At 35.9% G+C, this 28,000-nt stretch overlaps 2 protein-coding genes across 2 annotated transcripts in view; one reads left to right on the top strand and one right to left on the bottom strand.

Annotated features, from left to right (window-relative positions):
* Positions 1 to 9,623, bottom strand: part of LOC136028949 (fasciclin-2-like) — a 45,907-nt gene extending 36,284 nt beyond the window's left edge. Inside the window, exon 1 of the mRNA XM_065706947.1 lies at positions 9,472 to 9,623. Coding sequence (XP_065563019.1) covers positions 9,472 to 9,483 — 12 coding nt within the window. The 5' untranslated portion in view covers positions 9,484 to 9,623. The remainder of the gene's footprint in view (positions 1 to 9,471) is intronic.
* On the top strand, positions 119 to 28,000 carry LOC136028953 (fasciclin-2-like). The gene is made up of 3 exons (XM_065706951.1): positions 119 to 278; positions 14,157 to 14,328; positions 27,655 to 28,000. The coding sequence occupies exons 1-3, from the start codon at positions 212 to 214 to the stop codon at positions 27,983 to 27,985; spliced, it is 570 nt and encodes a 189-aa protein (XP_065563023.1). The 5' UTR covers positions 119 to 211; the 3' UTR covers positions 27,986 to 28,000.

Genomic DNA, 28,000 nt, shown 5'->3' with positions numbered 1-28,000 from the left:
TTTATCCAGATAAATAGATAGAGTTTTCGTATAATTTTTAATCCTAAAAATTTCCCCAGAAGTTAAATCTCTGTAAATCCTCATTCCCAATTTTCTCTCCAGACAGTTGATGACGTAACGGCGCGTGGAGTAGCAATAATCCCTCAAGCAGTCTAGCAATTAATTTTACATTTGAGTTCGGACTTAGAACTGTTGTAGATCGTTTTGTCGAATGAGGTGGAATATACCAACCATGAAGTGGAAATTTTTAACATTGCTAGCATTTGTATATGTGCAAGGTTTGTTGAATTTTTAGCTCTTTCTAAAGCTTTTTCTTGGATGGCTGAGAATTGGCTAGCCCATATTCAACCCCAATATAGACCAAGATCTGTTTTATAGCCTACTCTGTCGTTTGGGAAAATGAAACTTTCAGGGATGGGTCTACAGGTTAAAGTATGTCCCGGGAAGGTATTTTAAAGTACCCAACTCCACTCCTTCCCCCTCTAGAGGGCCCTGGAATTTGCCTACATGACATGTCCTATACCTATTGAAATTTTGACAAAACAACATTTTACCTTAATTTTCAGTTACTAGTTGCTTTTTCTCTGCCTTTTGTTCTGAAAATGCAATTTCTGTTATTTGAGTAAAATTTTGAGCCATATAAATGTTTTTTTTTTTCAAAAAAAAAGTTGAATTCTAGTTAATTGATTTCTTAATATCTCAGAAAGGGTTTAGGCTATGAAAATGAAAGATTCATTTCAGGGATGAATCTACAGACTAAAGTATGTCTCGGGAAGGTATTTTGAAGCAACTACCTCCACTCCTTCTTCCTCTAGATGGCCCTGACCTTCGATGACCTTTAAAAATACGTGTGTTATAAAAGTGAAACCTTGCAAAATATATCTTCTGCTTAAAAAAACATTTATATGGCTCAAAATCCTACTCTCAAAAAACTCTCAAAACCCATTCATTGACCCTTGTATGGGCTACAGATCCATATCAAATGTTCTTTTCCCCTAGTAGGCCTACCAGTAATATTTTTCTAAGTTTGTTAAAATTCAATAGGCTATTTTGGAGGGAGAAGGAGTGGAAGTGAGTAATAAATACCAAAAATGGCAAAAAGCTAGTAGAGGTAATTGGAGTTTTTTTTTTCGTCAGAAATATTTGTAGCCTACCTAGCAATAGAATCAAAACTATTAACAAAATTATTTTCTTTGGTCAGAATTGAAAGTAGGCTAGGTGAATTTTGTTATTAGGCATAAAGGAATGGATTCAGCGCCTAAATTATGCCACAAAAAGGTCTTTAAGTATTTGGCTCCAACCTCCTTGCTTGTACCCGAACTTGCAGCAGCACCAAGTGCTTTCTCTCTCAACTGGCATCTGGAATTTGGATGTCATGCGGGAATTTAGGCTATTGAAACGTAAGCTCCCCAGACTCACGACTGGGCAGCTTGCCTCTTCCAACTCACCTACTTTTCGAAATTTAAATCTCTCTTCTACTAGATATGGTTCCAAAATCTGTACATTTCTTGTAGAAATTAGGCTAAGTTGATATACCATATTCGAGATGGAATGGACAAAAAAAGTGTGAAGTTTTTTTTTTTTTTTTTTTTTTTATTGTTGTTGATTTTCTGGAGCTAATTGTAGCCTAGATTTAACATAAATCAAGGTTCTTTTAGCTTTAGTTGCAGTTTATTGGGTATATATATTTTAAGCTTGTCGTCCAATTGTGACTCCAAGGTACTTCTCATAATTTCTACTCTTATAAACTTGCAGATACGGACCGTGATCGGAAGAGGTAGGAATGGCGAGGGTTTTTATGGCCCAAATGGAGGATCTTGCATTTTTGGGGTTAAATTCTAAATGACAAAACAAGTCATCAACAAACCTATTAAAATAATTATGGAATAAAACGTTGGCCAATTTACAGATAAATTGAATAGTGTTGATCCAAAGATAAATAGAAGTCTTTATTTAGAATTTGACAAGATATTTTTTATACATCTGAGGCCTTGGAACCCTATGGAGGGGCATGCATGCAGAAATTGAGTTCAATATATCTTAATCATGGTGTTTGAGCCATGCTTCAGATAAAGAAAGCCTGGAATTCATACTAAAGAGTAGGAATGAAATACGTTTTGTTTGGGGACTATTGGCAGAAGAGGAAAGGGAAAGGGCTCCAGACTCCGCCCCTTGGGACATATATTTTCCCTATGACTTTCTAAATTGTTTGTATTATTCACCTGCTTTTGAAGACTTAGCCTAATGAACCTAAAGAAGTCTGCTATATTAAAAAAAAGTGGCTGATTTTGATTGGAAAACAAATAAACTTTGAAGTCTACTTCTTAGGTTGATTTATTTCTTTCCATAAGAAACAAGAGCTAAGAGCTCATATGGCACTTGTGACGAGGCGAGAAGAGCTAAGAGCCAAGAGATCATATGGTATGAGCTGTAACAAAATTCTATGAATCAATAGATTGGTTTAAAAAGGAAAATAAGAGGCTTAATGCTGGTCAGGATTTAAAATAAGAGCTCTGAGTAACGATGTCCTTCTAAATATCAAATTCATTAAGATCCGATCACCCACTCGTAAGTTATAAATACCTAATTTTTTCTAATTTTTCCTCTCCCTTTAGCCCCCCAGATGGTCGAATCTGGGAAAACGACTTTATCCCGTCAAATTGTGCAGCTCCCTGACACGCCTATCAATTTTCATCGTCCTAGCACGTCCAGAAGCACCGAACTCGCCAAATCACTGAACCCCTCCCCCCAACTCCCCCAAAGAGAGTGAATCCAGTACGATTCTGTCAATCACGTATCGAGGGACATTTGTTTTATTCTATCCACCAAGCTTCATCCCGATTCCTACTCTCCAAGTGTTTTTCCAAGATTTCCCCCCTCCAACTCCCCCCCAATGTCAAACGATCTGGTCGGGATTTAAAATAAGAGCTCTGAGACATGAATTCTTTCTAAAAATTAAATTTCATTAAGATCCGATCATCTATTCGTAAGATAAAAATACCCCAATTTTCACGTTTTCCAAGAATTCCGGTTTCTCCCTCCAACTCCCCCAACGTTACAGGATCCGGTTGGAATTTAAAATAAGAACTTTAAAGCACAAGATCCTTCTAAATGTCAAATTTTATTAAGATCTGGTGACCCTTTCGTAAGTTACAAATACCTCAATTTTCAAAATTACCCCCCTCCAATTCCACCAAAGAGAGCAGATCCGGTCCGGTTATGTCAGTCGCGTATCTTAGACAGGTTTCTATTCTTCCCATCCAGTTTCATCCTGATCTCACCGCTTTAAGTATTTTCTAAGATTTCCGGTCCCCCCCCAACTGCCCCCCCCCCCCAATTACGCTTGATCTGGTTGAGATTTAAAATAAGAGATCTAAGTTACGAGGTCCTTCTAAATATAAAGTTTCATGAAGATCCGATCACTCCTTCGTAAGTTAAAAATACGTCATTTTTTCTTATTTTTCAGAATTACCACCCCCCCCCCAATAGATCGGATTCGTTCCAATTATGTAAATCACGTATGTAAGACTTCTGCTTATTTTTCCCTCCAAGTGTCATCCCGATCCCTCCAATCTAAGCGTTTTCCATGATTTTAGGTTCACCCACCCCAAACTTCCCCCAACGTCACCAGATCCAGTCAGGATTTAAAATAAGAGCTTTGAGACACGATATCCTCCTAAATATCAAATTTCATTGAGATCCAATAACCCGTTCGTAAGTTAAAAATACCTCATTTTTTCTAATTTATCAGAACTAACCCCTCCCCCAACTACCCTAAAGAGAGCGGATCCGTTCCGGTTATGTCAATCATGTATCTAGGACTTGTGATTATTTTTTCCACCAAGTTTCATCCCGATCCCTCCACTCTAAGTGTTTTTCAAGTTTTAGGTTTCCCCCTCCCAACTCCCTCCCCAATTTCGCCAGATCTGGTCGGATTTAAAATAAGAGCTCTAAGACACGATATCCTTCTACACATCAAATTTTATTGAGATCCGATCACCCGTTCGTAAGTTAAAAATACCTCATTTTTTCTAATTTTTCAGAATTACCCCCCCCCCCCAACTACCCAAAAGAGAGCGGATCCGTTCCGATTATGTCAATCATGTATCTGGGACTTGTGCTTATTTTTCCCATCAAGTTTTATCCCGATCCCTCCACTCTAAGTGTTTTCCAAGATTTTAGGTTTCCCCCCTCCAACTCCCCCCAATGTCATCAAATCCGGTCGGGATTTAAAATAAGAGCTCTGAGACACACTATCATTCCAAACATCAAATTTCATTAAGATCCCATCACCCATTCATAAGTTAAAAATACTTTATTTTTTCAATTTTTTCCGAATTAACCCCCCCCCCCACTCCGCCCCAGATGGTCAAATAAGACTATTTCTAATTTAAGCTGGTCCCGTCCCTGATACGCCTGCCAAATTTTATCGTCCTAGCTTACCTGGAAGTGCCTAAAGTAGCAAAACCGGGACCGACAGACAGACAGACCGACAGAATTGGCGATTGCTATATGTCACTTGGTTAATACCAAGTGCCATAAAAATCGTTAGGTCACTAAAACCCAAAGAACAGATTTAAAGGAATTACGTCGTCCCGAAATGATGAATAAGGAAGCTGTTAAGTCTTGTTTAGGCTGGGACGGTATTGATAATAGAATACTGATTGCTCATTTTATGACTAAAAAGTTCAAGGTATCAGTTATAGTGGTATATGCCCTTGTTGAACCGACTGACGGAGATACTTGTGACACAGATGAATTTTACTTAATTTTACAGGAACAAATAGACAGGGTCCAAGGTAGAAATATGGTGTTTTTAATAGGAGATTTTAACGCCCAGATCGGTGGAAATAGGGAAATGGAAATGGTATCCAAGTCTAAGTAAATTTAGTGTAGGAAAGGAAAACAGTAAAGGCTACAGACATTTTTCAATTTTGTAATTATAACCATCTAGTTATAGCCAATACGGTGTTTTGTCATTAAATGGCCCATAAGTTGACTTGGTATTCACGTGATGGTAAGACAGCAAACCTTATTGATTATGTCATAGTAAACAAAAACTGGCAGGATCAATACAAGATGCTAGGATATATAGGTGTGCTGTTATTGAGGTTAAAAGTAAAGATCACCATCTAGTAGTTTCTAGGGTTAATTTAAAGAAGAGTTTTCGGAAAAGTAATTACGTCCAGGGAAGTTATGATGTTGGTAGACTCCAGGATGAGAATTTGAGAGAAACTTTCCAGGAACAGTTGACTACTAAACTTCAGAGTTTAAAATTTGACAAGGTGGAATATGGTTGGAATAATTTTAAAAAAACAATTTGGGAAATTGCTGATGGTGTCTTAGGGAAAAAAGTTATGACTTCTGCTAGGAATATTCCTGAAAAAGCTTTATATTTAATAGAAAGGACAAGGGGTTTCTACAAGAATTATCTGAGTGATAGATCATGCGAAAACAATTGCACTGACATGTTAATAAATTGAAAGGGAGTTGTCAATCCCGGACTTGTTAAAAATAGGATCGGGGTCTAAAAGGATTATAAAATAATAAGGCTCCAGGTGCTTATAGTGTGGTAAATAAGTTTCTTCAATATGGTGGCTCGGAGGTTAGAAATAAGTTACTAAAGATTATGAATATGATTTTGAAAAAGGGGAAGTACCTAATGATTTTAGGAAAAACTTAATCACACTACTTTATAAGAAAGGTGATAAGAGTGAGTGTCGTAATTGTCAAGGCATTAGCTTGATCTCTGTAGGTAGCAAATTACTTGGTAATATAATACCTTTTAGAGTGAGAGATGCTGTAGACAAAGTTTTAAGAGAAGAACAGTACGGTTTTAGAAATGGTAGAGGATATGTCGACCAAGTGTTCACTCTTTGGTTACCAGTTGATAAGTGCCTTAGTTGTCAAACACCTTAGGTCCTCAGTTTTATTGATTATTAGCAAGCGTTCGATTCTGTTGATTGAAAAGCTTTAGCAAAGGTCTTATCCTTGTATGGTATACTGGACAAATACATTAAAATTGATTAGTGCTATGCACGAGAATAATACTACTTTGTTGAGATCAGGATCAGGAGTTAAGCGGAGTTGTGTTCTATCCCCATTTATGTGGATCATTTTGATCGACTTTGTCTTAAAAAGCACAGGAAAGGCAATGGGAGACCACAGAATCAAATAGGGAGAAAAAACTCTCCTGGACTTAAATTATACTGATGATTTAAGCATCCTAGATGAAAGTTTGAGCAAAATGAATGAATATTTTGAGGTTTTACTAGTTCAAGGTGCTAGAATAGATTCGAAAATTAATGTTAAGATGACTAAGTCACTAAGGCTAGGAATAAGTGAAGATGAAAAGGTGGAATTGAGTAACGAAAGATTGCTCAGATGGGCAACTTCATTTACCTTGGTAGTATTATTAGTAAAGACGGACAGTTATAAAACAGTTTGAAAGAATGAAAATAAGTCTGCAAACCAATATTAGAATATTTGAAGGTACAGTGATGACAGTGGTCAAATATGGCTCTGAAGCATGAATGGTCCGAAAAGTGGATGAAGATTTACTAGATGTTTTCCTCAGGAATTTCCTAATGATTTTTCTGGGTACCCGGTTGACTGACCGTATTTCAAACAGCGGGCTGTACGAAATGTATTGTTCAATCCCGTTTTCTAGGACTATAATGAAAGAAAGGTTGAGGTGGCTAGGGCACGTTCTGCGGAATAAGGATGACAGATTGCCGAATACTGTCCTTTTTAGCTAAACGGAAAGCAGGTCGTCCTCGTCTGGCGTGCGAGGATGTTATAAAGAAAGATTTAAATTAAATGGGAACTTCCTGAGAGGGTGTAAAGAAGGAAACTTTGAATAGATTGGGATGGAGGAAGAGTGTGTGTAGCTGTGTTGGCTTCAGGCAGCTTGGTGCTGTGGTGAGTTTTTGGTAGTATTAGTAGTAACTCACTATTACTTATTTTATTGCTTACTAACTCTTAAGCATTGTTTACTTAGCTGTGTACAATTTCCGCCTTTGCATCTGGAACTAATCAGAAAACATTTTTTATATTTTCCCTTATTTCAATTGAAGTCACCGACCATTCTTTTTTGTTTTGCTTACAAAGATGCCCCTAATCAAGGCATAAAACCGCTGTCGGTCATTATCGGTGGTTTACAACTTCTTTTTCTACCTGTGATTAAAAATGACTGGACTATTGTGACATCGGTGTTTTGTAACTTAATTTGAAAGGAAGTTGAGACCCCGGAATCTGAATTCGGTGATGAACTTTCGCGAAAGCGTCCACAAAACGATCCAATCAAAGAAGAAGAAGGAGCTTAAGACTGAGAACACTTTATTCAGCATGTAACAAGAGAAGAGAACTGTTCCTTCTCTTTTTCATCTTGATACTAAGATTTATTTCTTTTTTTATGGTATTCCTTGTTATGAGCGTACCGAAACTGACTCAGTCAGTAGAAAAGGCAAATTATGGGAAACTTCCAAATATCTTGTTGATGCTAAATAATTGCTGTACAAGCCTTTAGTTAAGCGTTTTTTCACGCTGTATGGCGATCGTTGATAAATATGATAAGTCTAGCTAACCCTTTTTTAGAATCATAGGTCTTGGGAATGACAAAATCAGTTTTGTAGCTGCCACATGGATGAAGTGGCATTTTCACAACTTATGAACAGCTTTCGTAATGACTAGAAATATAATTGTGGCAAATTCGTGGCAAGTCCTGCTTCAATGGTTGATAACATTCCTGAATATCTATAAAATTTACCCCTTTCACCTTTTTTTCCTCTTTTCTTTTAATTGTTGGCTCCTGATTTTAAACTGCCATCTAATGAGGGTTACCAAAGCTACAATATTTTTTTTTTGTCGAGACATAATGTTGACATACGGATCTGAAAATCATGGCAAATGTTGTGGGAATCAGAAATTTGAGACTTCAATGAAAAACAGAACTATGTAGTATTAATTGAAAAAAAAAAACATTCTCCGCAAAATGAGTTTTCCAAAGGAAAGTAAAGAGCTAGATTAAACCAAAAGTCAGTAGAATTTTCTAACATAAAACTGCCAACTATCACCATTAATAAATAAATGAAACCCAAAACGAGCAGAAACTCAGATGATTGGGGCTGACGCCCCCAATGGCTTCTAAAGACCAGCACATCATTTGTACTTAGCTGAAAATAATCATTATTTCAACCTGAATGTTTCAATTTTTATAATCATCAAGAAGAAAGTGCATTATAATAGAGATAGCTGAAAAAAATCAGACGAATGAATGTGGATTGCCCGTTTAATAAAGGCGTCAGCCCTAGGACTGACGCTTACGCCAAGAGGCGTCAGCAGTAGTACTGATAGTAGCAGTAGGTGAAGTGAGTAGTTGCAGTAGTGTGCAAATATTCCTCTTTGGTCAACTGATCATTCCTTCATATCAATCCTTGTAAGTTTCAACTTAATACAATCAGTCATTCCCGAGTAAAGCCCTTTTGAAAACTATTATGTACATAATGTGTTTTGACTTCATTCATCACTTCAATCAACATTATCTGAAAGCTGTTTTTTTTTTCTAACATTAAGGGTCAGATATTCCCTCTTTCCTAGTAACAAATACTATGCACAAAATGGGCGAATTGCGTAACTTACATCCCTTGCCTTGAGGGCTTTGTTGTTGTTTGACATCACCAAAGATACAGTTTTAGGATCTTTCAACTATGCTGAAAAAATGGTTATTATAAAGAAAGGGTTTCTGAATAATTTACCAATATTCCAAAATACGTGTAAAATATATTCTGTGGACTATTCTATAATATTCATTTATGTGTTAATTCTTGAATTTTCATCATAGAAGGGTAAGATAAAGGTTAAAGAAAATAACTTGCTCGCTTAAAAAAAAAGAAAAAAAGTAACAGAAATAAAAAAGCAAATACTAGAGGATATTCTAAACAGTATATTCAACCTATATTTTGGAATAGATAGAATATTCCAAAATCCCTTCGTTTCTTCATTTATTATTTTGTAATGCTTTGGCGTTCAATTGTACATAAGATGGGGGTGGGGGTTGATTTTCCAGGGAGTTGCCAACGAGGGGGGGGGGGGACTAAACTTCAGGGGAATCTCGCGAAGAATTGACGACATGGGGGAATCAGCCTAGAACCATTTTCTAGATATTCTCCTATGGAGAATGGGGATGAACAGCTATATATATTATCATAATCGTAAGCAAAAAGATATTTAGAGCTGGGTTCAGGTGCAAGGAGGGGGAACTCAAACACCCATCGGCAAGTATTGCTTTAATTACTTCAACTATTATTGTCTACTTCAATCTTCCACCATTTGAATATGATTTTAGTTTCTGGACTACGTGCTTTTTATGACGGAGGGGAGGGTTAAATTTCCTGGTACTTTGCAGTTTAGACCAAATAAGATAAAAGATTATAGAAAAACCAAAATAAAACTAAACATAACCAAACTTACTGCAAAAGCCATGCTTAATGGAAGTATTTTGAGATAAATGAAATTCACTTAGGACTTGGAGCTGCATAACGTAATAGTTTCCGCATTATTCTCAAAATACTTTCAGAAATATAGTGATTCATATTGAAAGACAACATGTACCCTTCCTTATCTGTCTTGTTACAAGAGTCAGAGAAAAAATTGATAGTCGAACGCCATCTATTCCGAAATTTGCGTGACCATTATAATTGTAAGTTGCAATAATTTTGTGGATGGAAATGGAAAAATATTATGAACTTCAATTGATTTTTCTGAGCTTAGAGACTAGAATTGAGTCTAGAGCTATATAAATGTAAAAGGCAATTCTTTAGCACTAATATTTAATTTTTGTTCTATCTATGAGTAATCTATGAAAGTTAAATTGTCAGACATTTTACATACCTTAGAGGATGGCCAATTGAATTTGGAAAATAAAGAGGTACTGGGCGCAGTACCGTCATCGGAGGGGGGCGAAAACTTGTCCCACTAGATTTAGAACTTTTGTCACATTAGGCCCTCCCACGAAGATTTTGCTCATTGGCGCCCTTTTCCCATTGGGCATCCCCCAAGATTTCGCTCTAGATCCTCCCCTGTGCATCTTTCTCAAAACTAAATTTGCACAAACATTATGAAAAAAAAAGAATATTACATGCCTTCACAAATATTATAAAAAAAAAATCATCACTGCCTCTAATATTTCAAGATATCCCCTCATGATGAGCATATATCCAACTTGAAAGATTTTTCAGACAATATTTATTATTAGGAAAGATAGATGGCTAGTATGGCTTTCTAAAAAACAAAAGCAAAAAACATTAATTATGTCTTAGTCAAAGGTTTAATTGTCGTGTTGAAAGGAGTAGACTCTAGAAACGTACAAGTCTTTTGGAAAATTTTGACTTGACTCTTTTCCTGGAGTATTTTCTATTTTCCTCATTCAGTTGTTGGATAGGTAGGGTATCGCTATGTTGTTATAGTGTATGTATTAGTGAAAGCTGGAATGACTTGTAAATTCAGAATATTTTGAATACAATGATTTTGTTGCTTTACGGTGGATTGTTTCTATGACGCGTAGATTTTCTCAATTATCTTCGTAATCTTCAAAACGTTGCCTTTTCATCGCTGCTTCAGAAATAGCCACTACTTTTTTTAGTTTTTGTCTTTAATCTTTGACGTTTTTTTATTGTCCTGTGGCATCTTGTCTATATCTTCTTATTCTTCCTTTCTTTCAGTGGTCCTGATTCACGCAATAGATTTTTTCTATACTGGAGTAATCCTACCAAAGCGTTTAATGAGGTACATTGTGTGTGGCACAATCCAGAAATAAGTCCTATAATGTGTCATAGGGTTCCATTGCAACTGAACCCCAACTAACTGAACTACCGTAACTGAACCACGGTACAACTGAACCACCTCGCAACTGAGCCCTCATTTAACTGAAGCCTTGTGCGACTCAACCCCATTTAATTGAGCCCTCGTGCAGCTCAACCCCACTTAACCAAACCCCCCTGTAACTGAGCCCCCATGCAACTGACCCCCCGTGTAATTGGACCATCGTTTTACTGAACTGTCTTATAACTCAACCACCCTACTTACATTTGGTAAAACCCAATTTAGAAATTTTATATGCTCAACCTTGTTGGAATTGTTTGCTTTTTAAAGTCATTATATATTTGACTGTCAAGATGATTAATAAATAAGCTCTGTTTTGTTGTCACATAAACCACAAAAATCGGACATCACAAATTCTTAAAGCCAGATTTATTTCTCCTTTTTTATGTTTGTTAATGGGGATTCCCTTCGCCCTGTCACTGTCCACGAGTCTAGGTGTTTACCCCTCTCTCCCTCCCCAGGAAAAAAAAAACCCTCGCAGAAAATATGGTTTTCCAAATTTTAGTATTTTCTTGGGGTTATGTTATTTTTATTTTACTTGAGAAGTGCTAACGAAAGTGGAAAAGAGGAATTTATGTGTAAGCCTTGCCCACCCCCCTCCGTGAAAAAATGCTTATCTTATGGAAGATCCTTCAGGGCCCTCCCCCTTCAGAAAACTCCCACGCAAAAAATTTTCGTTTGTTTCCCAATTACAAATGTTATCTGTGAGCAATAAACAAATTGCAAAACTTTAAAAAAGTACTTAAACTTCTGCAATGTGTTTTCTGATTGGCTGAACTGATGGTAGCTAGAGAAAAAGGGAGATACCTCAAAGGGTGCTTTTTTATGCCAAAAACATCTCAGCTCTCATTGAGGCTTCTGATAAACACAGCATTAGCTCTAAGGGAGAGACAAGAGGAAGAAAGAGGCAGAAGTTGTTTTATAATCCCCCGCTAGTCTTTTTTTTATAAGTCGGAAGTGATTGAGGACCAACCAACCGTGAGGGGTATTTTACGGGGGAGGTATTTTCTGACTGGTGGTATTTCTCTGGACGAGTGTTTTCCACAGAGGGCGTTTTCCCGAGGGAGGGGAGGGGATTGGCTGCCCTTTAATCACTTTTGACTTTGAAAAAAAGGCATTAAAACTTTCAATTTCCATTCGAATAATAAAACACAATAAAAAAAAAACCACAGTCCTTGGGGCAAGGGCTGTAGGCGATCGCAAGTTACCCATTGTTAAAATTTAAGGTTTTTGTAGAAGGGATGATCGTACAAACTTTGGAGAAGGCTCATCTGATTGGAAATTGAAATTTCAAGTTTAATTTTGAAGAACCAAAGGTAATTAGAAGGAAATCAGCCTTTCCTTCTTAACCGCCAACCCCCCCCCCTCCTCCCTAATGCATCCAATCAAAATTAAGAAAAAAATTGTTTGTTCAAAATAGTCTGAAGGTCAAATAACCATGCCTCTTGGGTAAACAATTCCGCCAGCAGCTCTTGGGGCAAGGGCTATGAGGTAAGCTAGTTGCTCATTGTTAACACATAAGGTGCTTATGGAAAAGATTTTGTATGAACTTGGGAGGCGGGGTGCTCATCGGACTTGAAATCAAAAGCTCCAGTAAACTTTTTAAGGGCTAAAAGTGATTGGAGGGTTTCTACCCTACCCTCTTTTTCCCAAAATACATCCGATTTCTAATGTTGATATGGCCAGTTTATTTAAAAGGTTAAATAACTGTGCCTCCAGGGTTCACAACCCCAGGGCATGTTTGATCCTTTATAAAAAAAATGGAGTATTGAGGCAAACCTTAGGGAAGTGTCAAAGAAGAATACCGAACAGAATCAAAGAACTTTTTTCCTTTATTGGTAGTGAAAAGGAAATACCAGCAATATCTAGAATAGCTGATAGTATCAGCGGTCACATCGTTCGGAAAATATTTAGGGGCTTGTTCAGCTAAATCAAGAGGTATTATTTAAATCCAGTTTTACAGGAAGACGTATCTGCAATGTGCCGAAAGCAGCTGAGGGTATAAACCTGAGGGTAGGAAGTTTAAACTTTCAGGGCATGTTGAAGGAATGTTGAGAAAAGCTGGAGTGCAACCAGTTCCCCTCTCTAGCCCTTTTTAGCTACAATCACCTCAAAGACATCTGATCAAAATTTGCTATCTACTAGATTCGGAAAGATCAAATATTTTCAACACCCATGTCCAGACAGATCTGATTCTTTTGAAAAAAAAAAGAGAAATAAATCTGATATAATGGTTTGTGAGGTCGGATCATCCTTTTTTTCTTGCAAAAATAAAACAAAGCTTTTTTATGAATGATCTTGACAGGCGTTCATATCATGACTAAGAAATAAACAACTCCAACAAGCTTGAACATGTAAAGATTCTAACTTGTGCTTTACCCAATAATATTGCCTCATATTCTTATAATACTGAAAAAGTGAGTTCAGTGGCATAGTTGCACGAGGGTTCAGTTGTAAGGTGGTTGCACGGTGGTTTATTTGCACAAGGGTTTAGTTAAATGTAGTTCAGTTACCCGGTGGTTTGGTTACACGAGGTTTCAGTTATATGGGGGTTCGGTTATACAGGGCCTCACTTACACCGTGGTTCAGTCACAGGGGGTTCAGTTGCTTGGGATTCAATTGCACGGTGGTTCAGTTGCACGCACACCATGTCATAGATCTGGATTGAAACTTGTCGACGTAGTTTTAAAGGAATTGAAGTGTGTTTTGCCATTCGTGTAACTGAATTAGGTACCGGTAAGACTCGCAGTACGTCTGCTGAAAAATAAAGAAAACATAATCAGATTGGATTTTATGGTTAAAAGAGACACTCCCGGAATTTAAAATAATGCTCTATTTTTTGCTCATTTTAACCAAACCTATTTACAAAATTGTGATATAAATGTCGATGCACGTTCCTACAAATCAGAAAAAGTTTTTTTTTTTTTTTTTTTTTTTTGGAAAAGCCAATGATTAGAGTAGCTTAATTTTTTCAGGGGGTCTATTCAACCGAGTTTACAGGCGAACCCATATTCATTAAGCCTTTGTATGTGAGTACCAGGGTTGCCACGCGGTGAAAACAAAAATCACTAGATTTTAATGATTTTTGCATGATTTAGTGATTTTCTTCAATACTCTAGGGATTTATGTGCTGATTTAGTAATTTTTTGCTTAGACAATATAAAAAATCGCTAGAAATAGGGATAAATCGATAAATCGCTAGGTATGAAAACCCTGGCGAGTACATTCTGACCATACATAATCAATTGTAAAAAAGTAACTTTCTCTCCTTGTAGTCACTTTGGCGGAAGAGCCGCGACTTGTGATTACACCGGCGCAACCTGAATACACGGCAGCAGTTGGCAATCCCCTAGCTTTTACTTGTAAAGCGGAAGTACCTGACCCAACTTTGATTACCGACCTTAAATGGATTAGCCCCGAAGGATTAGAAATCGGCGTTGGTGACAGGTAATTCAGGTTATTATTATTGCCTTATTGCAACAACTATACAATACGTACCTTTTGAAAAAAAGTCTATTGATTCCTCGTAATGTAAGGTATCAATTTCTTCTTTCTTTTTAAAGAATGAAATCAACTATACTAATGGCTATATAAAAATGAAGGTTTTTTAATTGAAATTAAGGAGCAACACTAAAAATTAAAACGAACACAAAATTATTCCGTGTTTCGGTGGGCCGCCACCTCCTCAATCCCTCAATTGTTACGCTATACATTTTTAGTGCTTTAAGGAATCTTTTTGTTCCCAACCCTATGAGCCTTGTGTTTCAGCAGTCGCTCTTCAAGAATCGGGACATAAAGTCACATTAACGTAAAGAGGAGGGGGCAGCCCCCATCACATACGAAACGATTTTTGTTGGTTTTAATGCTGCTCCTTACTTTCAGTTAAACCATTTTCTTTATTGTTTTATTTCTGACCATTTTTCATATTATACCCTGGTCTAACCAAGGTATGGCGTGGGCTACCGACCCCGTAAATCTCAATTTCTTACTGTCAAATCGTTTATATCAATAATTGTAAATTGATTGGTAGCGTCCCGCCTTTCTTTTTTTTTATTTGGGCTTAAGAATCAAAATATGGGATTGTAAGTAAAATTTTGGACAACACTTGAATTTTTAGTCAAAATTTTCCATAAGTTTGTTTAAGAAGTATTTAATAATATTCTGACTACTGAATTTTAGTTGGACAGAAAGAGGTATTATTGTTCACATGAATGGAAATTCTGCGTGACTTTTGATATTCTATGCGGCTGGAGTCATAGCGACTTCTGGAATAGGGTTATCTGATGTCTAAATACAGCGTGTACATATGCTTAAAAAAATTGAAACATTGTATATGAATAAGAAAAGAGAAAAATTACTCTTTAAATCGCTGAAAACATAAATCCTGGTAGTACTTGCTAGCCCCTTGTCTCCAAGAAATTCCTTAGCGAGGTCATGCTGCCCTTCCCCGCCTTTTGCACCTCTTTGCCAGTAGACATGTGACAGCAATATATTTTATTACATGTTAACAGTTTATATCGTATTCACTACGTTGTTTCAGGAATGAATCCGCCACCGTTAGGCATTACTTCCTCTGCAATTGGGAAACTCAATATCTTGTTTTTTAATACTTTTAAGTTGATTAGCTATCCCAAAATTTTCAATAATTAGCAACTCGGGCCTCTTCGTTGCAAAATCGTGGTTTGGTGCAGAAAAATGTCTCTTTCCTTTGGCACAATCTTTGAGGGAAAAAAGGGTACTAGAAAAAGGTAGAAAAAGGGTATTTAAAAAGGGTACTAGAACATCCTATTTTCCGTCCGAATGGAGCCCTCTCCCAATCTTCTAGGATCTTGATTCGGTAATGATCAACCCTGAAAAAAATAATAATAAACACGTATCCGTGGTCTTTCTTGTGGCAAAAAAAGAAGCTTTTGTTGAGAGGGTATTTTGTAGAAAATAGTGTTTTTTGATATTCTGAATATGACATTGTAGTTTTCATTATGATCGCTTCCCTTTGGGGAGTTATTTCTCCATTTTTGAAAATCAGGCAAATTTTCTCAGACTCGTTGCTTTTGATGGGGAACATTAAACCTAAGGAATTATATAGTTTGGAATCAGCATAAAAAGCCAATTCTTTTAATGTACTAAATTTTATCAATTCTTTTTCTTTAGAATTTCGGTTACTATTAGCCCGAGCCACTCCTCACTCACAGTTCGTTAAAACGAACTGTTTGAAATACGTTAACTTGGATATTAGTCACAGAATAGTTGTTTTATTGCTCTACGGGAAAATAATCACAATAAAGTTTAAATAGATACGATTTATAATAGATTTTTCACTAGGGTCGACCGAAATGACAAGCTTTCGTTTCAATAAAAAGTGCTTTTGAAGTAGATGGCTCTATACAGACCTTCCATACGGCTAAAGAGCCTCGTTGGGGATTTGTACCTTGCATTTGTTTGTTTTTGTGTTTTCATGTTACTTGTTATCTACAAAGTGGCATATAACGATCGCAAATTCTGTCGGTCTGTCCGTTTGTCTGTCTATCTGTCGGTCCCGGTTTCGCTAGTTTAGGCACCTCCAGATAAGTTAGGACGATGAAATTTGGCAGGCATATCAGTTAATTTTGAAAAGTTAGAAAAAATGAGGTATTTTTAAGTTACGAAGGAGTGATCAGATCTTAATGAAATTCCATATTTAGAAGTATCTTGTGCTTCAGAGCTCTTATTTTAAATCCCGGTTAGATCCGGTGACATTGGGGGGAGTTGGAGGGGGAAACCGGAAATCTTAGAAAACGTGAAAATTGAGGTATATTTATCTTATGAATGAGTGATCGGATCTTAATGAAACTTGATATATAGAAAGATCTTATGTCTCAGATGCTCCAATTTCAATTTCGAATCAAATCCGAGGACATATAGCGATTGCAAATTCTGTCGGTCTGTCCGTTTGTCGGTCTCTCTGTCGGTCCCGGTTTCGCTAGTATAGGCACGTCCAGATAAGCTAGGTATATTTATAAGCGAGGTATATTTATCTTATGAATGGGTGATTGGAATTTAATGAAACTTGATATATAGAAAGATCTTATGTGTCAGATGCTCCAATTTCAATTTCGAATCGGATCCGAGGACATGGGGGTTGGAGGGGGAAACAGAAGTCTTGGAAAACGCTTATAGTGTAGAGATCAGGATGAAACTTGATGGGAAGAATAAGCACAAGTTATAGATACGTGATTGACACAATTGGAACGGATCCTTTCTCTTTGGGGGAGCTGGTGGGTGTTAATTTGGAAAAATTAGAAAAATTGAGGTATTTTTAACTTAAGAACAGGTGACTGGATCTAAATAAAATTTGATATTTAGAAGGACCTCGTGACTCAGAGCTCTTATTTTAAATTCCGACCGGCATTAAGCCTGTGATTTTTCTTTTAAATCAATCTATTGATTCATAGAATTTTGCTAGAGCTCATGCCGTATGAGCTCTTGGCTCTTCCGGCCTCATCACAAGTGCCATGTGAGCTCTTATCTCTTGTTGTTGTTTTTTTTTGCTTGTGAACACATCTTATATTATGTCATTCAGCGTAGTATTGAAGAATAGTTCTTGTCAACTTTAGAATATTGTTGAAGAATGGTTCGTCGTCTTGGTGTATTGCTGTGATATATTTTTCTAAACTGTCTTTGAATGTTCTTGAGTTTTAGGCGCATTATAAAGAGAGCCATGTGTGCCTTTTTTGTAATTAAATAAAAAAACTAATTTCCTCGCTCTTTACGATAATTAACTTTAAAACTAATTAACCCTCGCTCTTTACGCTAAAGCTATTAATTGTTTTAAAAAGTAGAATTGTGGCAAAGAGTCAAACTTTAGCGTAAAGAGCGAGGGTTTGCGGAGGGGACAACTCATTTCATATACGGAGTAATTTCTGTTCGTTTTAAGTTTTAATGTCGCTCCTTACTTTCAGCTAAAAAAATTAGTTTTTTTTTATTTAATTTCTGAACGTTTTTGAATTAATGCATGTTTGGTTTTGGCTCTCCGCGCATAAATTATTAAAATGAAATTTGTATATTAATTCTTTTTTTGGCTAAATGGCTTTCTCTTAGTTTTGATCAGACGATTTTGAGAAATAAGGGGTGGAGAAGGAGGCCTAGTTGCCTTCCAATTTTTCGGTTACTTAAAAGGCAACTAGAACTTTTAATTTTTAACGAACGTTTTTATTAGTAAAAATATATGTAACTTAAGAATTAACTTACGTAACAGACTTTCATAACCTTATATTTTTATTATGTATACGAGGGGGTTTGTACCCTCGTTAATACCTCGCTCTTTACACTAAATCATAAGTTTTGTCCCAATTCTTTAAGAATGACCCCTGAATCTGAAAGGCCGTTGAATAAATAGTTGAAATTACTAAAAATACTTTAGCATAAAGAGCAAGGTATTTATCTCCTCCTAAATACCTCGCTCTTTATGCTAAAGTATTTTTAGAACCCTTCATATGCGTATTAATCTCTGTTCGTTTTAAGTTTCAATGCTACTTCTTCCTTTCATTTGAAGAAACGTTTTCATGTTTATTTTTCATTGTTTTCTTATAGTAATGCTAGAGAATCCTGCGCCCTTGTCATTGAATTTTTCTTCCCCCATGACAGATTTCTCCAAGGAAAGATCCTCCAACATAGCCCCCTCTCCTCAGCCCCACCCCCAAACAAAATAAAATCCCCCTGAAAACGTCTGTACACTTCCCAATAACCAATACTATATGTAAACTCTGGTCAAAGTTTGTAACTTGCAGCCCCTCCCCCAGGGATTGTGAGGGAGTAAGTCATCCCCAAAGACATAGTTATTATCGTTTTCGACTATGCTGAACAAAATGGCTATCTCAAAATTTTGATCCGTTGACTTTGGGAAAAAAGTGAGCGTGGGAGGGGGCCTAGATGCACTCCAATTTTGTTGGTCACTTAAAAAGGGCACTAGAACTTTTCATTTCCGTTAGAATGAGCCCTCTTGCGACATTCTAGGACCACTTGGTCGATACAATGACCCCTGGGAAAAAAAACAAACAAAAAAACACGAACCCGTGATTTGTCTTCTGGCAAAAAATACAAAATTCCACATTTTTGTAGATAGGAGCTTGAAACTTCTACAGCAGGGTTCTCTGATACGCTGAATCTGATGGTGTGATTTTCGTTAAGATCCTACGACTTTTAGGGGATGTTTCCTCCTATTTTCCTAAGTAAGGCAAATTTTCTCAGGCTCGTAACTTTTGATAGGTAAGACTAAACTTAAGACTGGTAAGACTTGATGAAACTTATATATTTAAAATCAGCATTAAAATACGATTCTTTTGATGTAGCTATTGATATCAAAATTCAATTTTTTAGAGTTTTGGTTACTATTGAGCCGGGTCGCTCCTTACTACAGTTCGTTACCACGAACTGTTTGATGCCCCAAGGTATTAGGCTAATTTTTTTCCAACTTTAAAATGCAGCTATTTAAAAATTTAAAGTTTTCATCGAAATTGGGTAATTCTAATGACCAGTCTTGTTCGCTAGGTGCTAAGTAGTTGCCTTGAAATTTATGTATCAGGCAATAATATACAGGGGAAACTGGAATAATCCATTTGATACAATAATACAAATAAATAAGGAATAATACAGTAATACAAATAATGATCCATGGGAATGCATACGAATACATGGAAGCAATACTAATATTACAAGGGTAGCTTGTCTTAAGTAGACGTTATTTCACTCCCATGTAACACCTTATCTTTCTCTCCAATCTTATAGTAGAACTGAAAAGGACTTTTTTTCTCTGTAGATGATTGGCAGTTAGCATCCAGACATTAAATTCCTACAGTTTAGTCAAAATTTTAACTATGAAACTTTTGTTTTAAAATAGGCTCTATGAAGTTGCATTAATTGACGAGAACTTCTGGGGGGGGGGTATATATTCCAGGGGTACTTGTGTATTATCCAGAACACACTCAAGAAGTGAATTTAGGTTAATCACATTAACATCTACCAAAATAGGATGAAAATATAATACTTTAGTAACAAAATTATGGAAACTACAACAAAGAATTATGACAAGCAGGCCGGCCAGAACGCATTATATTGAGTACTTAACATAACTACATCTAAATATTTAATGAAAATATACGTGCATCGTAGTTTATTTCACGAAAGAATAAGCTAATTATAACCGAATTCGTGAAAAAAAAAGTTTTGCTCAGACAAAAACAATGCAAATTCCTTGAGTGTGTTCTGGATAATACACAAGTACCTTTCCAAGATATAGGGTAGGCAAATTTTTCATTTTTTTTCAATTTTTCCAAATCAAAATACCAAAAAAAGACATCTTCAATGAATATGTCCCTCCCTCTCCCCCCCCCCAAAAATAGGCTATTTTACAAGATATGTGTGGGGGGGGGGGGTAAAAAATCATTGGAACACATACCCTTCTGTGTCCTCAAATTGACGTCACTGGCTCTTTGGATAATTTGGAGCCATTCCAAAGAGGCTGCAAGCAAGTGTGCGGCAAAAATTGCGATTTCGGCCCTATATGAAACAAAAAATACTGATGGAACTTAAGTATCATTTGTAAAACATACACTTTCCATTTTTTTTGAAGTGCCCCCCCCCCTTTCCTTAAATTTACCCTTGTGTACTCACGAGCCAAAAGGGACGAAAAATGCACACATTATGTAGTTGAGGTTGGGTTGGGTGCGAAGGACTTTACTTGTTTACTTGGTCTCTACTCGGGCCTTGCCATCTTTGTAGAGCAAAACCCCTGCACGATTTCTTAACATACCACCTTTCTTCAAAATTTATCTATGAAGCTTTTGTTTTAAAAAGGGGTATTTTAGGCCTGTTCCTGGGAACTGCTTGCATCACGTTGTCCCTGAAAGCACATTCTATGTAAATTTCGACTAAAAGAACCTCTAGATTATCTAAAAAGACCTGTAGATTCTAGAATTTTCGATCGAATAACACCTCCTCCCTCTGAGCTTCTTACAGTCTCTTGTTCTATATTATGATTCCGAGAAAAGAAGACATGTCGCTCTCTACCAAACCAATTTATTGCATTTCATTTTAACAAATTACAACTTGATTTCAAACATGAAGGGATTAAAGTAGGGAGACATAATCTGGTCTATTGTACGACTGAGTTTTATATTCTTCTATACAAACATATAATCTTTACGATGTCTTTGTCATCACAAGTCAATGGTTTTATTAAAGTGTCTTTGATTATGAGACTTGTAGCGAGACTACTAGGGTAACAAAATTCAATTTCGTTACTTATCTCCTCAGTCTCTTAAGTTGTTGACTTTTTCATATTTTACTAAAGAGCCCACAGTGATGTTAAGAAAATAGTCTTTTGGGATTATTCCTCCAAAGCAAAAGATTTGTGCGCTCCGAAGGAGCCCCACAGAGATGGTAAGTTTAGTGATTTTAGGCTATAGCGACCACATCAAATATAACCTGAAAATGAAAATGTAACACTTTAGTAACAAAATTATGGAAGCTAATACAGAGAATTATGGAAAGCAGGCCTCCCAGAACGCAATGTATTAAATAATACATAACCTAACAAGCTCTATGCATTAAATATTTAATCAAATTTTACCTGCATATCAGTTTATCTCACTAAGACTAAGCTAATTATCTCCGAATGCATATAGCAAAACCAGTTTTAATCAGATCAAGAACTTGAATGTGGTCGCTATAATACGCAAGTGCCAATTATTTTAGTTAATTATGACAGTCGATTTCTGGGGGTAAATACTCATTGAAATAAATCCTCGCGTGTTTTTGTTAGAAACTTTTCTGAAAATATCCATTCAGTCTCAATTAACTTATTGCTTAAATAGCTGTATAGAAAATACTAATGATTCATCCAATAATTTATTTTGTGGAACTTTTGATTTTTATCTATTGTACAAGTTTCGTACCTATAGAATTGATTTTTTTTTTATTTATAAATAGTTTTTTTTTCCACAGTGACTGAGGTTTGATCTACGAAAGGTAGGCCCTGTCAACGTTGCATGATCCACGTTGAAATGTAGCACGAAATGCTTTGATTGTTACTCATTGTTGTTTTGATGTTTTTTTCAATTTTTACTCATTATTTCCCTTTGTATTTAGATATTTGATTATTTCAGAAGCAAATCTGATCAAATCTATTTTTCTTCGAGTTGTTTTCATTAGAGGTCTAGTTTTACAAAATTTTGCACATACTGGAAAATATCATGAGTACGTTTATTCAAGCCACTTTTAGATATATATTACATAGGCTGCTAAGTTTCAGAAATACAAAGGCATTTATGCTTCAATTACTTTCATCAGACTTGTTTTCTTTTAAATTAGTTCCACGCAAGGTGGGACTGATATCATCACTCCGATAATGGTACTACAAAAGTAGGTTGTCAAAGAGGGATCGAAAGTAGCTGGTGCTTAATGGAAACCAATTACCTGTAATGGGTTAGGAGATGGTTGTGCTTACCTTTTTTATTGTTGGTTTTAAAGGAGTTGGTGAAATTGACCTCCAACTGGTTCATGTTATCCATAGTTGGACCAAAAACATGGAGCAACAGTTTGAATCTTGTATTGTTTCAAATAAATAATTAAAAGGAGTTCTTAGTCGACACTAAGGTTGAATCAGTAGTGAAATTGAATCCAATTTCACTTATATAAATTTAATTTGAATCCATCGTCCTTAGGATATTATTACAATGAAACCATCATCCCAAAACCAGTGCATTATAAACAAGAGCATATCCAGGATTTGTGTTCGCAGGAGAGATGGCTATTTGTTTTGGGAGGGGCGGGAATATGAAAACGCATAATAATTTGTTTTTATGCATTTTTTTACGTTTTTATGAGTCGGACAAAAATTTTCAGAGGAGGGGTTCAAATCTTGAACCCCACTCCCCTTGGATACAACCTTGGTCTTAACCAATAGCCATGATGATAGGCTAAATGACTTTTTGAAGTTTTGACATTCAAACACCTAGCTTGGACTACAAAATCTTACGGAATTGTAAATCTTTAAATGTAACTTTCCGGTTTAATAATTAATTATTTATGATATTTAATGTACAGGACTGTCTGCCTGTCTGTAAAAAAAATTGTTGGCCGAAGATACATAACAAATAAACCAATTTAATTTGTCAACAACTGACTGGTCATCTATTGACATAAGTGAAAGTCTTCCTTTTCTTTGCCACCTGGTGTACATCTCAAAGCATAACTTGCTCCGCCATGCATGTCATCTCTATGCGTGGTGTATACCACCCTGTATACATGGTCATATACTGTATGTACCCTGTTAAGCATGGTCGCATAGGCATGAATTTGCTCATCATCAACTAGTCTTCTAAAAATTAACTTTGGGTGTTATCCTTGTTGGAATATTGCTGCCTATATGCTGCCCTGTGTTTCCGGATTGAACTTCGCATTCCTGTTCAAGTAACCGCCTAAACTAAAGCAATCGAGAGTCGGCGAAAGATCTTCTGTATTTAAGATATATTGTAAAATGCAATTCTGAAAAAAAAAAAAAAACAGAAAAGAAAAGGACTTAATATAATCCAGGTAAACATTGTTGTTTCTGAAAAAAAAAAAAATTCTAGGCGGCTAGAAATTTTATGGTGACATCTTTTCATGCATAGTTTTGACATGAAGTTCCGAGAGCCATCACGTGAAATTCATAGCTTCATATGAATTGTTAATACAGTACATAATCAACTCAGAACATAACAACACAATAGTCTCTTCAGGGATGGTCTCTTGGCAGAATTTCCTGTAAAACTGAAAACTTTCGGTAAAAATACAGATAAGATAAGCTTTAGTAACATATGGCATTAGAAAACGATGATAGAATTTTTAAGCAGAATTGAAATTGACCTTCAATTTGAATTTAAAACTCCTAACGTAATTCCAAGATAGAATAGCCCCCTCTACCTTAAAAAGGAAAATGGTCGGGCTAAAGAAGTAATTTTCATATTTTCACTAACTGTTATATATTATATTATATTATATTATAACTATGTGTTTGGGGACGACTCACTCCCCCGCAATCCCCATGGGAGGGGCTGCAATTTACAAACTTTGACCTGTGTTGACATATAGCAATGGTTACTGGAAAGTGTACAGACGTTTTCAGGGGAATTTTTTTGGTTTGGGGGGGGGGAGAGTTGAGGGGAGGGGTTACGTGGGAGGATCTTTCTATCGAGGAACTTCTCATGGGGTAAGATAATTTCAATGGAGGGGGCACAGTATTTCCTTGCATTATTTAAAAAAACAATGAACAAATAATTATTTTTTTTCTACTGAAAGTGAGGAGCAGCATTAAAACTGAAAACGAACAGACATTATAACGCATATGAGGGGTTTACCTCCTCGTAATACCTCGCTCTTTACGCTAGAGTATTTTTTAATAATTATAACTACTTATTCTACGGCCTTTGTGATTCAGGTCTCATTCTTAAGGAATTGGGACAAAATTTAAGCTTTAGTGTAAAGAGCGAGGTATCGACGAGGGGTGAGCCCCCTCATATACGCAATAAAAACATACGAATACAGAAGTTCGCTACGTAAGTTAATTCGTAAGTTTCGTAAAAAATTAAAAGTTATAGTTGCCTTTTTAAGTAATCAAAAAACTGGAGGGTAACTAGGCCTCCTCCCTCGCTTCTTTTTTCTCAAAATCTTCCGATTAAAACTATGAAAAAGTCATTTAGCCAAAACAAATTAATATGCAAATTGACTCTTTCTCTTAACTCGACTTTTTAAAACAATAAAAAACTTTAGCGTAAAGAGCGGGGTGTTGAGGAGGAAAAGCCCCTTTCATATACTGAGTAATTTCTGTTCGTTTTAAGTTTTAATGTCGCTCCTTACTTTCATTTAAAAAAACTTGTTTTTTTTTGTTTAATCTAGAAGTATAAGTGATTCAAATTGATACTTTAGAATTTCCAAATGAAAAGGGAATGAAAGAGTCGATCTTCCATCGATTTGAATTGTGGAAAAAAGGAAAGGAATACTAAGGTAGACAGTCATGTTAGTTGATGCCGAAGGGTCAGAAAAAAGAAACAAAGCATAAAAATATTTACTAAAAAAAAGCAATAAATAAGACACCAAATAAAATCCAAAGCCAGGAGAAATAAATACTAAAAAGATGTGCAGAAATATCAGCCTGAAAAATAATTTTTTGAGAAAAAATTTATGATTTTTTTTTCTGAGAAAAATATACTGATGTATTTTTGTTTTAGGAAAAATTTATCATTTTTTGAGAAGAGAAATATATACGTTTTTCCCGATTGTCTTTAGTGCATATCGACAAATGCTGCTATTATCTTTTTATTTGAATTTGTAAAACTAATGTAAACTTCTCCGAAGTCTAAAGAGCTCCTTATTGAAAACTGGGGTTCAATTGGCTGCCTACATATTGTCACATATATTCATACCTATCTTCTTGTGGCTGTCTTCTGCCAGTCTCCATGTCTTAAAGTTTAAAAAAAAAATGCATGTTTTTTTTGTCATCTTCAGTATGGAAAAACTATAGATGAAGACAAATACTTTGGTTTGACGCTTTCCGAAGTTAGTTACCTTCCCGTCTTTGGCACTACTTTTTGCATCAGACATATATTCGGATTTGTAATTCTAGTGTATCCGTACTTGGTTTTGGTTGCAAGAACCGGTAAATCAGTTTTCGCCACTGTAATTATTAGGTCGTATTATAGAAAATATAGTGCACGGTTACGGATCTATCTGTACCACTAAATTTGCCGTATTTAGATTATGGTAGGTCCATCGTTAACTCAAAATCAGTGTCTTGTGTAGATGCTAGGTCCTGACAGAGGACAGCCGCATGTAAACCTACTGTTTCTCTTCTAGAGTCTGGCTGTAGATTTGAAGTTTTGGCCTGCCTAGGGAATAAAGAATAAAATTATGGTCACTCTTTAAAATACATTTCGACTGTAACATGCCAACGACACTGTTGACTAGCGGCCAGATAAACTTTAAAGGCAAAAGAAGAAAAGCCTTGAACCACAGAGTCTCACGCGGATTTCTTTAGAAATGATGGCTGACATAAATGACCAAAAGAAATGTCCTTTATTATACTACAAAAAGCCCAAAGGTGGTAAACTTGTATTAGAAGAAAATCTTTAGAAACAACCATATACTGATTAAAATAACACGTTTCAGTTTCCAGTTTGAATTTTTATACATTTCAAGTTAAAATGTTTGGTAAACTGATGTGTGGTATAACAAATCTTTAAAAAATCCATAGGCCTACATACCAAGGTTTATAAGGGTTTTGTGTAAACCCTTGTAGACAAAACTTTTTAAACGTGTAGCGGTCTTTGACTGTCCTTCGATACCAAGAGAATATAGTGTAACGAGAATATAAACTCCTTGAAGGACTATGAAAGTATAGAAGGGGTAAGAAAGTATAGAAGGGCTACTAAAAAAGTATAGAAGGGCTAATGGGAGCAGAGCAATCCTCTATTAACCTAGTTAAAAAAAAATCTGACTAAAATTTGGTCAAGGGAGGATCCCCACGAATCCTGGTGCGCATAAAATAATTATTCTTCACGATTTCTTCATCAAATAAAATTTATTTATTTATCAAATAAAATAAATCAAATTCGTCAAATAAATCAATAAAATTGGGATTATTCCAATAAGATGGCCAAGAAACATTTTGGGCGAATAACTTATTGTCCTAGAATTTTTAAAAGTTGTTCAGAAAAATATGTTGATCAACATTTTCAGAAGTTTTAGATGCTCACATGGGAGACGGAATATTGGATGCATTTCCAGTAACGAGTGGAAATGCAGTAACTAAGTTACAACAATTCAACTTGGAAATAATTTGTTTTCCGTTTTCTAAGAATTTTCTTAATAGTTATTATTTTTGTCTATAATGAATTTTTTTCAATGGAACTGTCAGAACAAAATAGTGGAATTAAAATTGAGAATGGCAGGATTTATTCTTTTCAGGAGTATCATTCATAAACAGGGCGATTCATAAATATTATCGATAATTTTGTGTATCGTTGCTCACGTGTGTATCGTTCAAACCTGAGTATCTTCCACACATTTAATTTCAACTCTTTTCCTATGTATATTTCTCGTTTAAAAAAGTTAACATTCAAGAAATTACACCTTTGTGCTTTTCTCTCTCTGGATTACTTAAGTTAGGACATAGCGGCTAATTTCAAATTGTTAATCAGACTCTATCGTCATTTTCCTCCTCAATGGTGGGCTTACCATCGCAAACTGTTTGTGAAAGACCAATTTGTGTCTTGTATTTTGTGATTTGATTTCCGGAAACTCCATAAAATTTTAAAGTATTAATTTGTACTGTGCTGGACGTTTCATGATTTCTTGTAGATTCCATACAAGTTAAAGAAAAAATGATAAGTTCTGTACGAGGAGCGTTTCTTCCATCACTTTAGATTGAAGATGGAAGGTCTTCAAGTTTAGATGGAAGATGACTGAAATTGACAAGATCTAAATATCCTTTTAATCCTGCTATTAGAAAAAAACAAACTAAATTCCAGGTCTTTCTCTTTGATCTCTCCTCAAGTTTGCCTCTGGGGACCTGTTTTTCTTTTCCGCTCGTATCTGTTTTTGTCTGTGTTATTTTTAGTATAAATGATTATTTATATGCCACCGTACTTAAGCTCGTAAGGTATCCGTTGTCAGTCTTGACTGGACCCACAATTTTCTCTCACTTTTAGTACTATATATGTGTTTTTGAAAGTAAAGCTGAACTACAATTTTTTTTTACAGCATATCCACAGAAACCTATTATCAAAATGGCGATACGCCAACTCTAAGTCTAGAGTTTAGTTCCTTCCATGAATCCAACTCGGGTAATTATACCTGCCGTGCAACTTATACCAGCTCCCAAACGCTAAGCGCATCTGTCAAACTTTCCAACCAGGCGTCAATCAATTGGATTGACGTTCCTACAGAACAGCGCGCCATTCTTGGGAAGGAATACAAGGTAAGGTGCAACGTGACTGCCAATCCTGCACCAAGAGTTCGTTGGCTAAAGGATGGCGTTGCCATCAGTAAAAGTAAGTTCATTATCATATCTACCTCTTTACGTTTAAATTAAGCGCTATTTGATTTA

Source organism: Artemia franciscana, chromosome 7 (assembly GCF_032884065.1).
Source record: "Artemia franciscana chromosome 7, ASM3288406v1, whole genome shotgun sequence".
Taxonomy (NCBI): Eukaryota; Metazoa; Arthropoda; class Branchiopoda; order Anostraca; family Artemiidae; genus Artemia; species Artemia franciscana.
The sequence above is the reverse complement of the archived record's forward strand: the minus strand, read 5'-3'. Positions and strand labels throughout refer to the sequence as shown.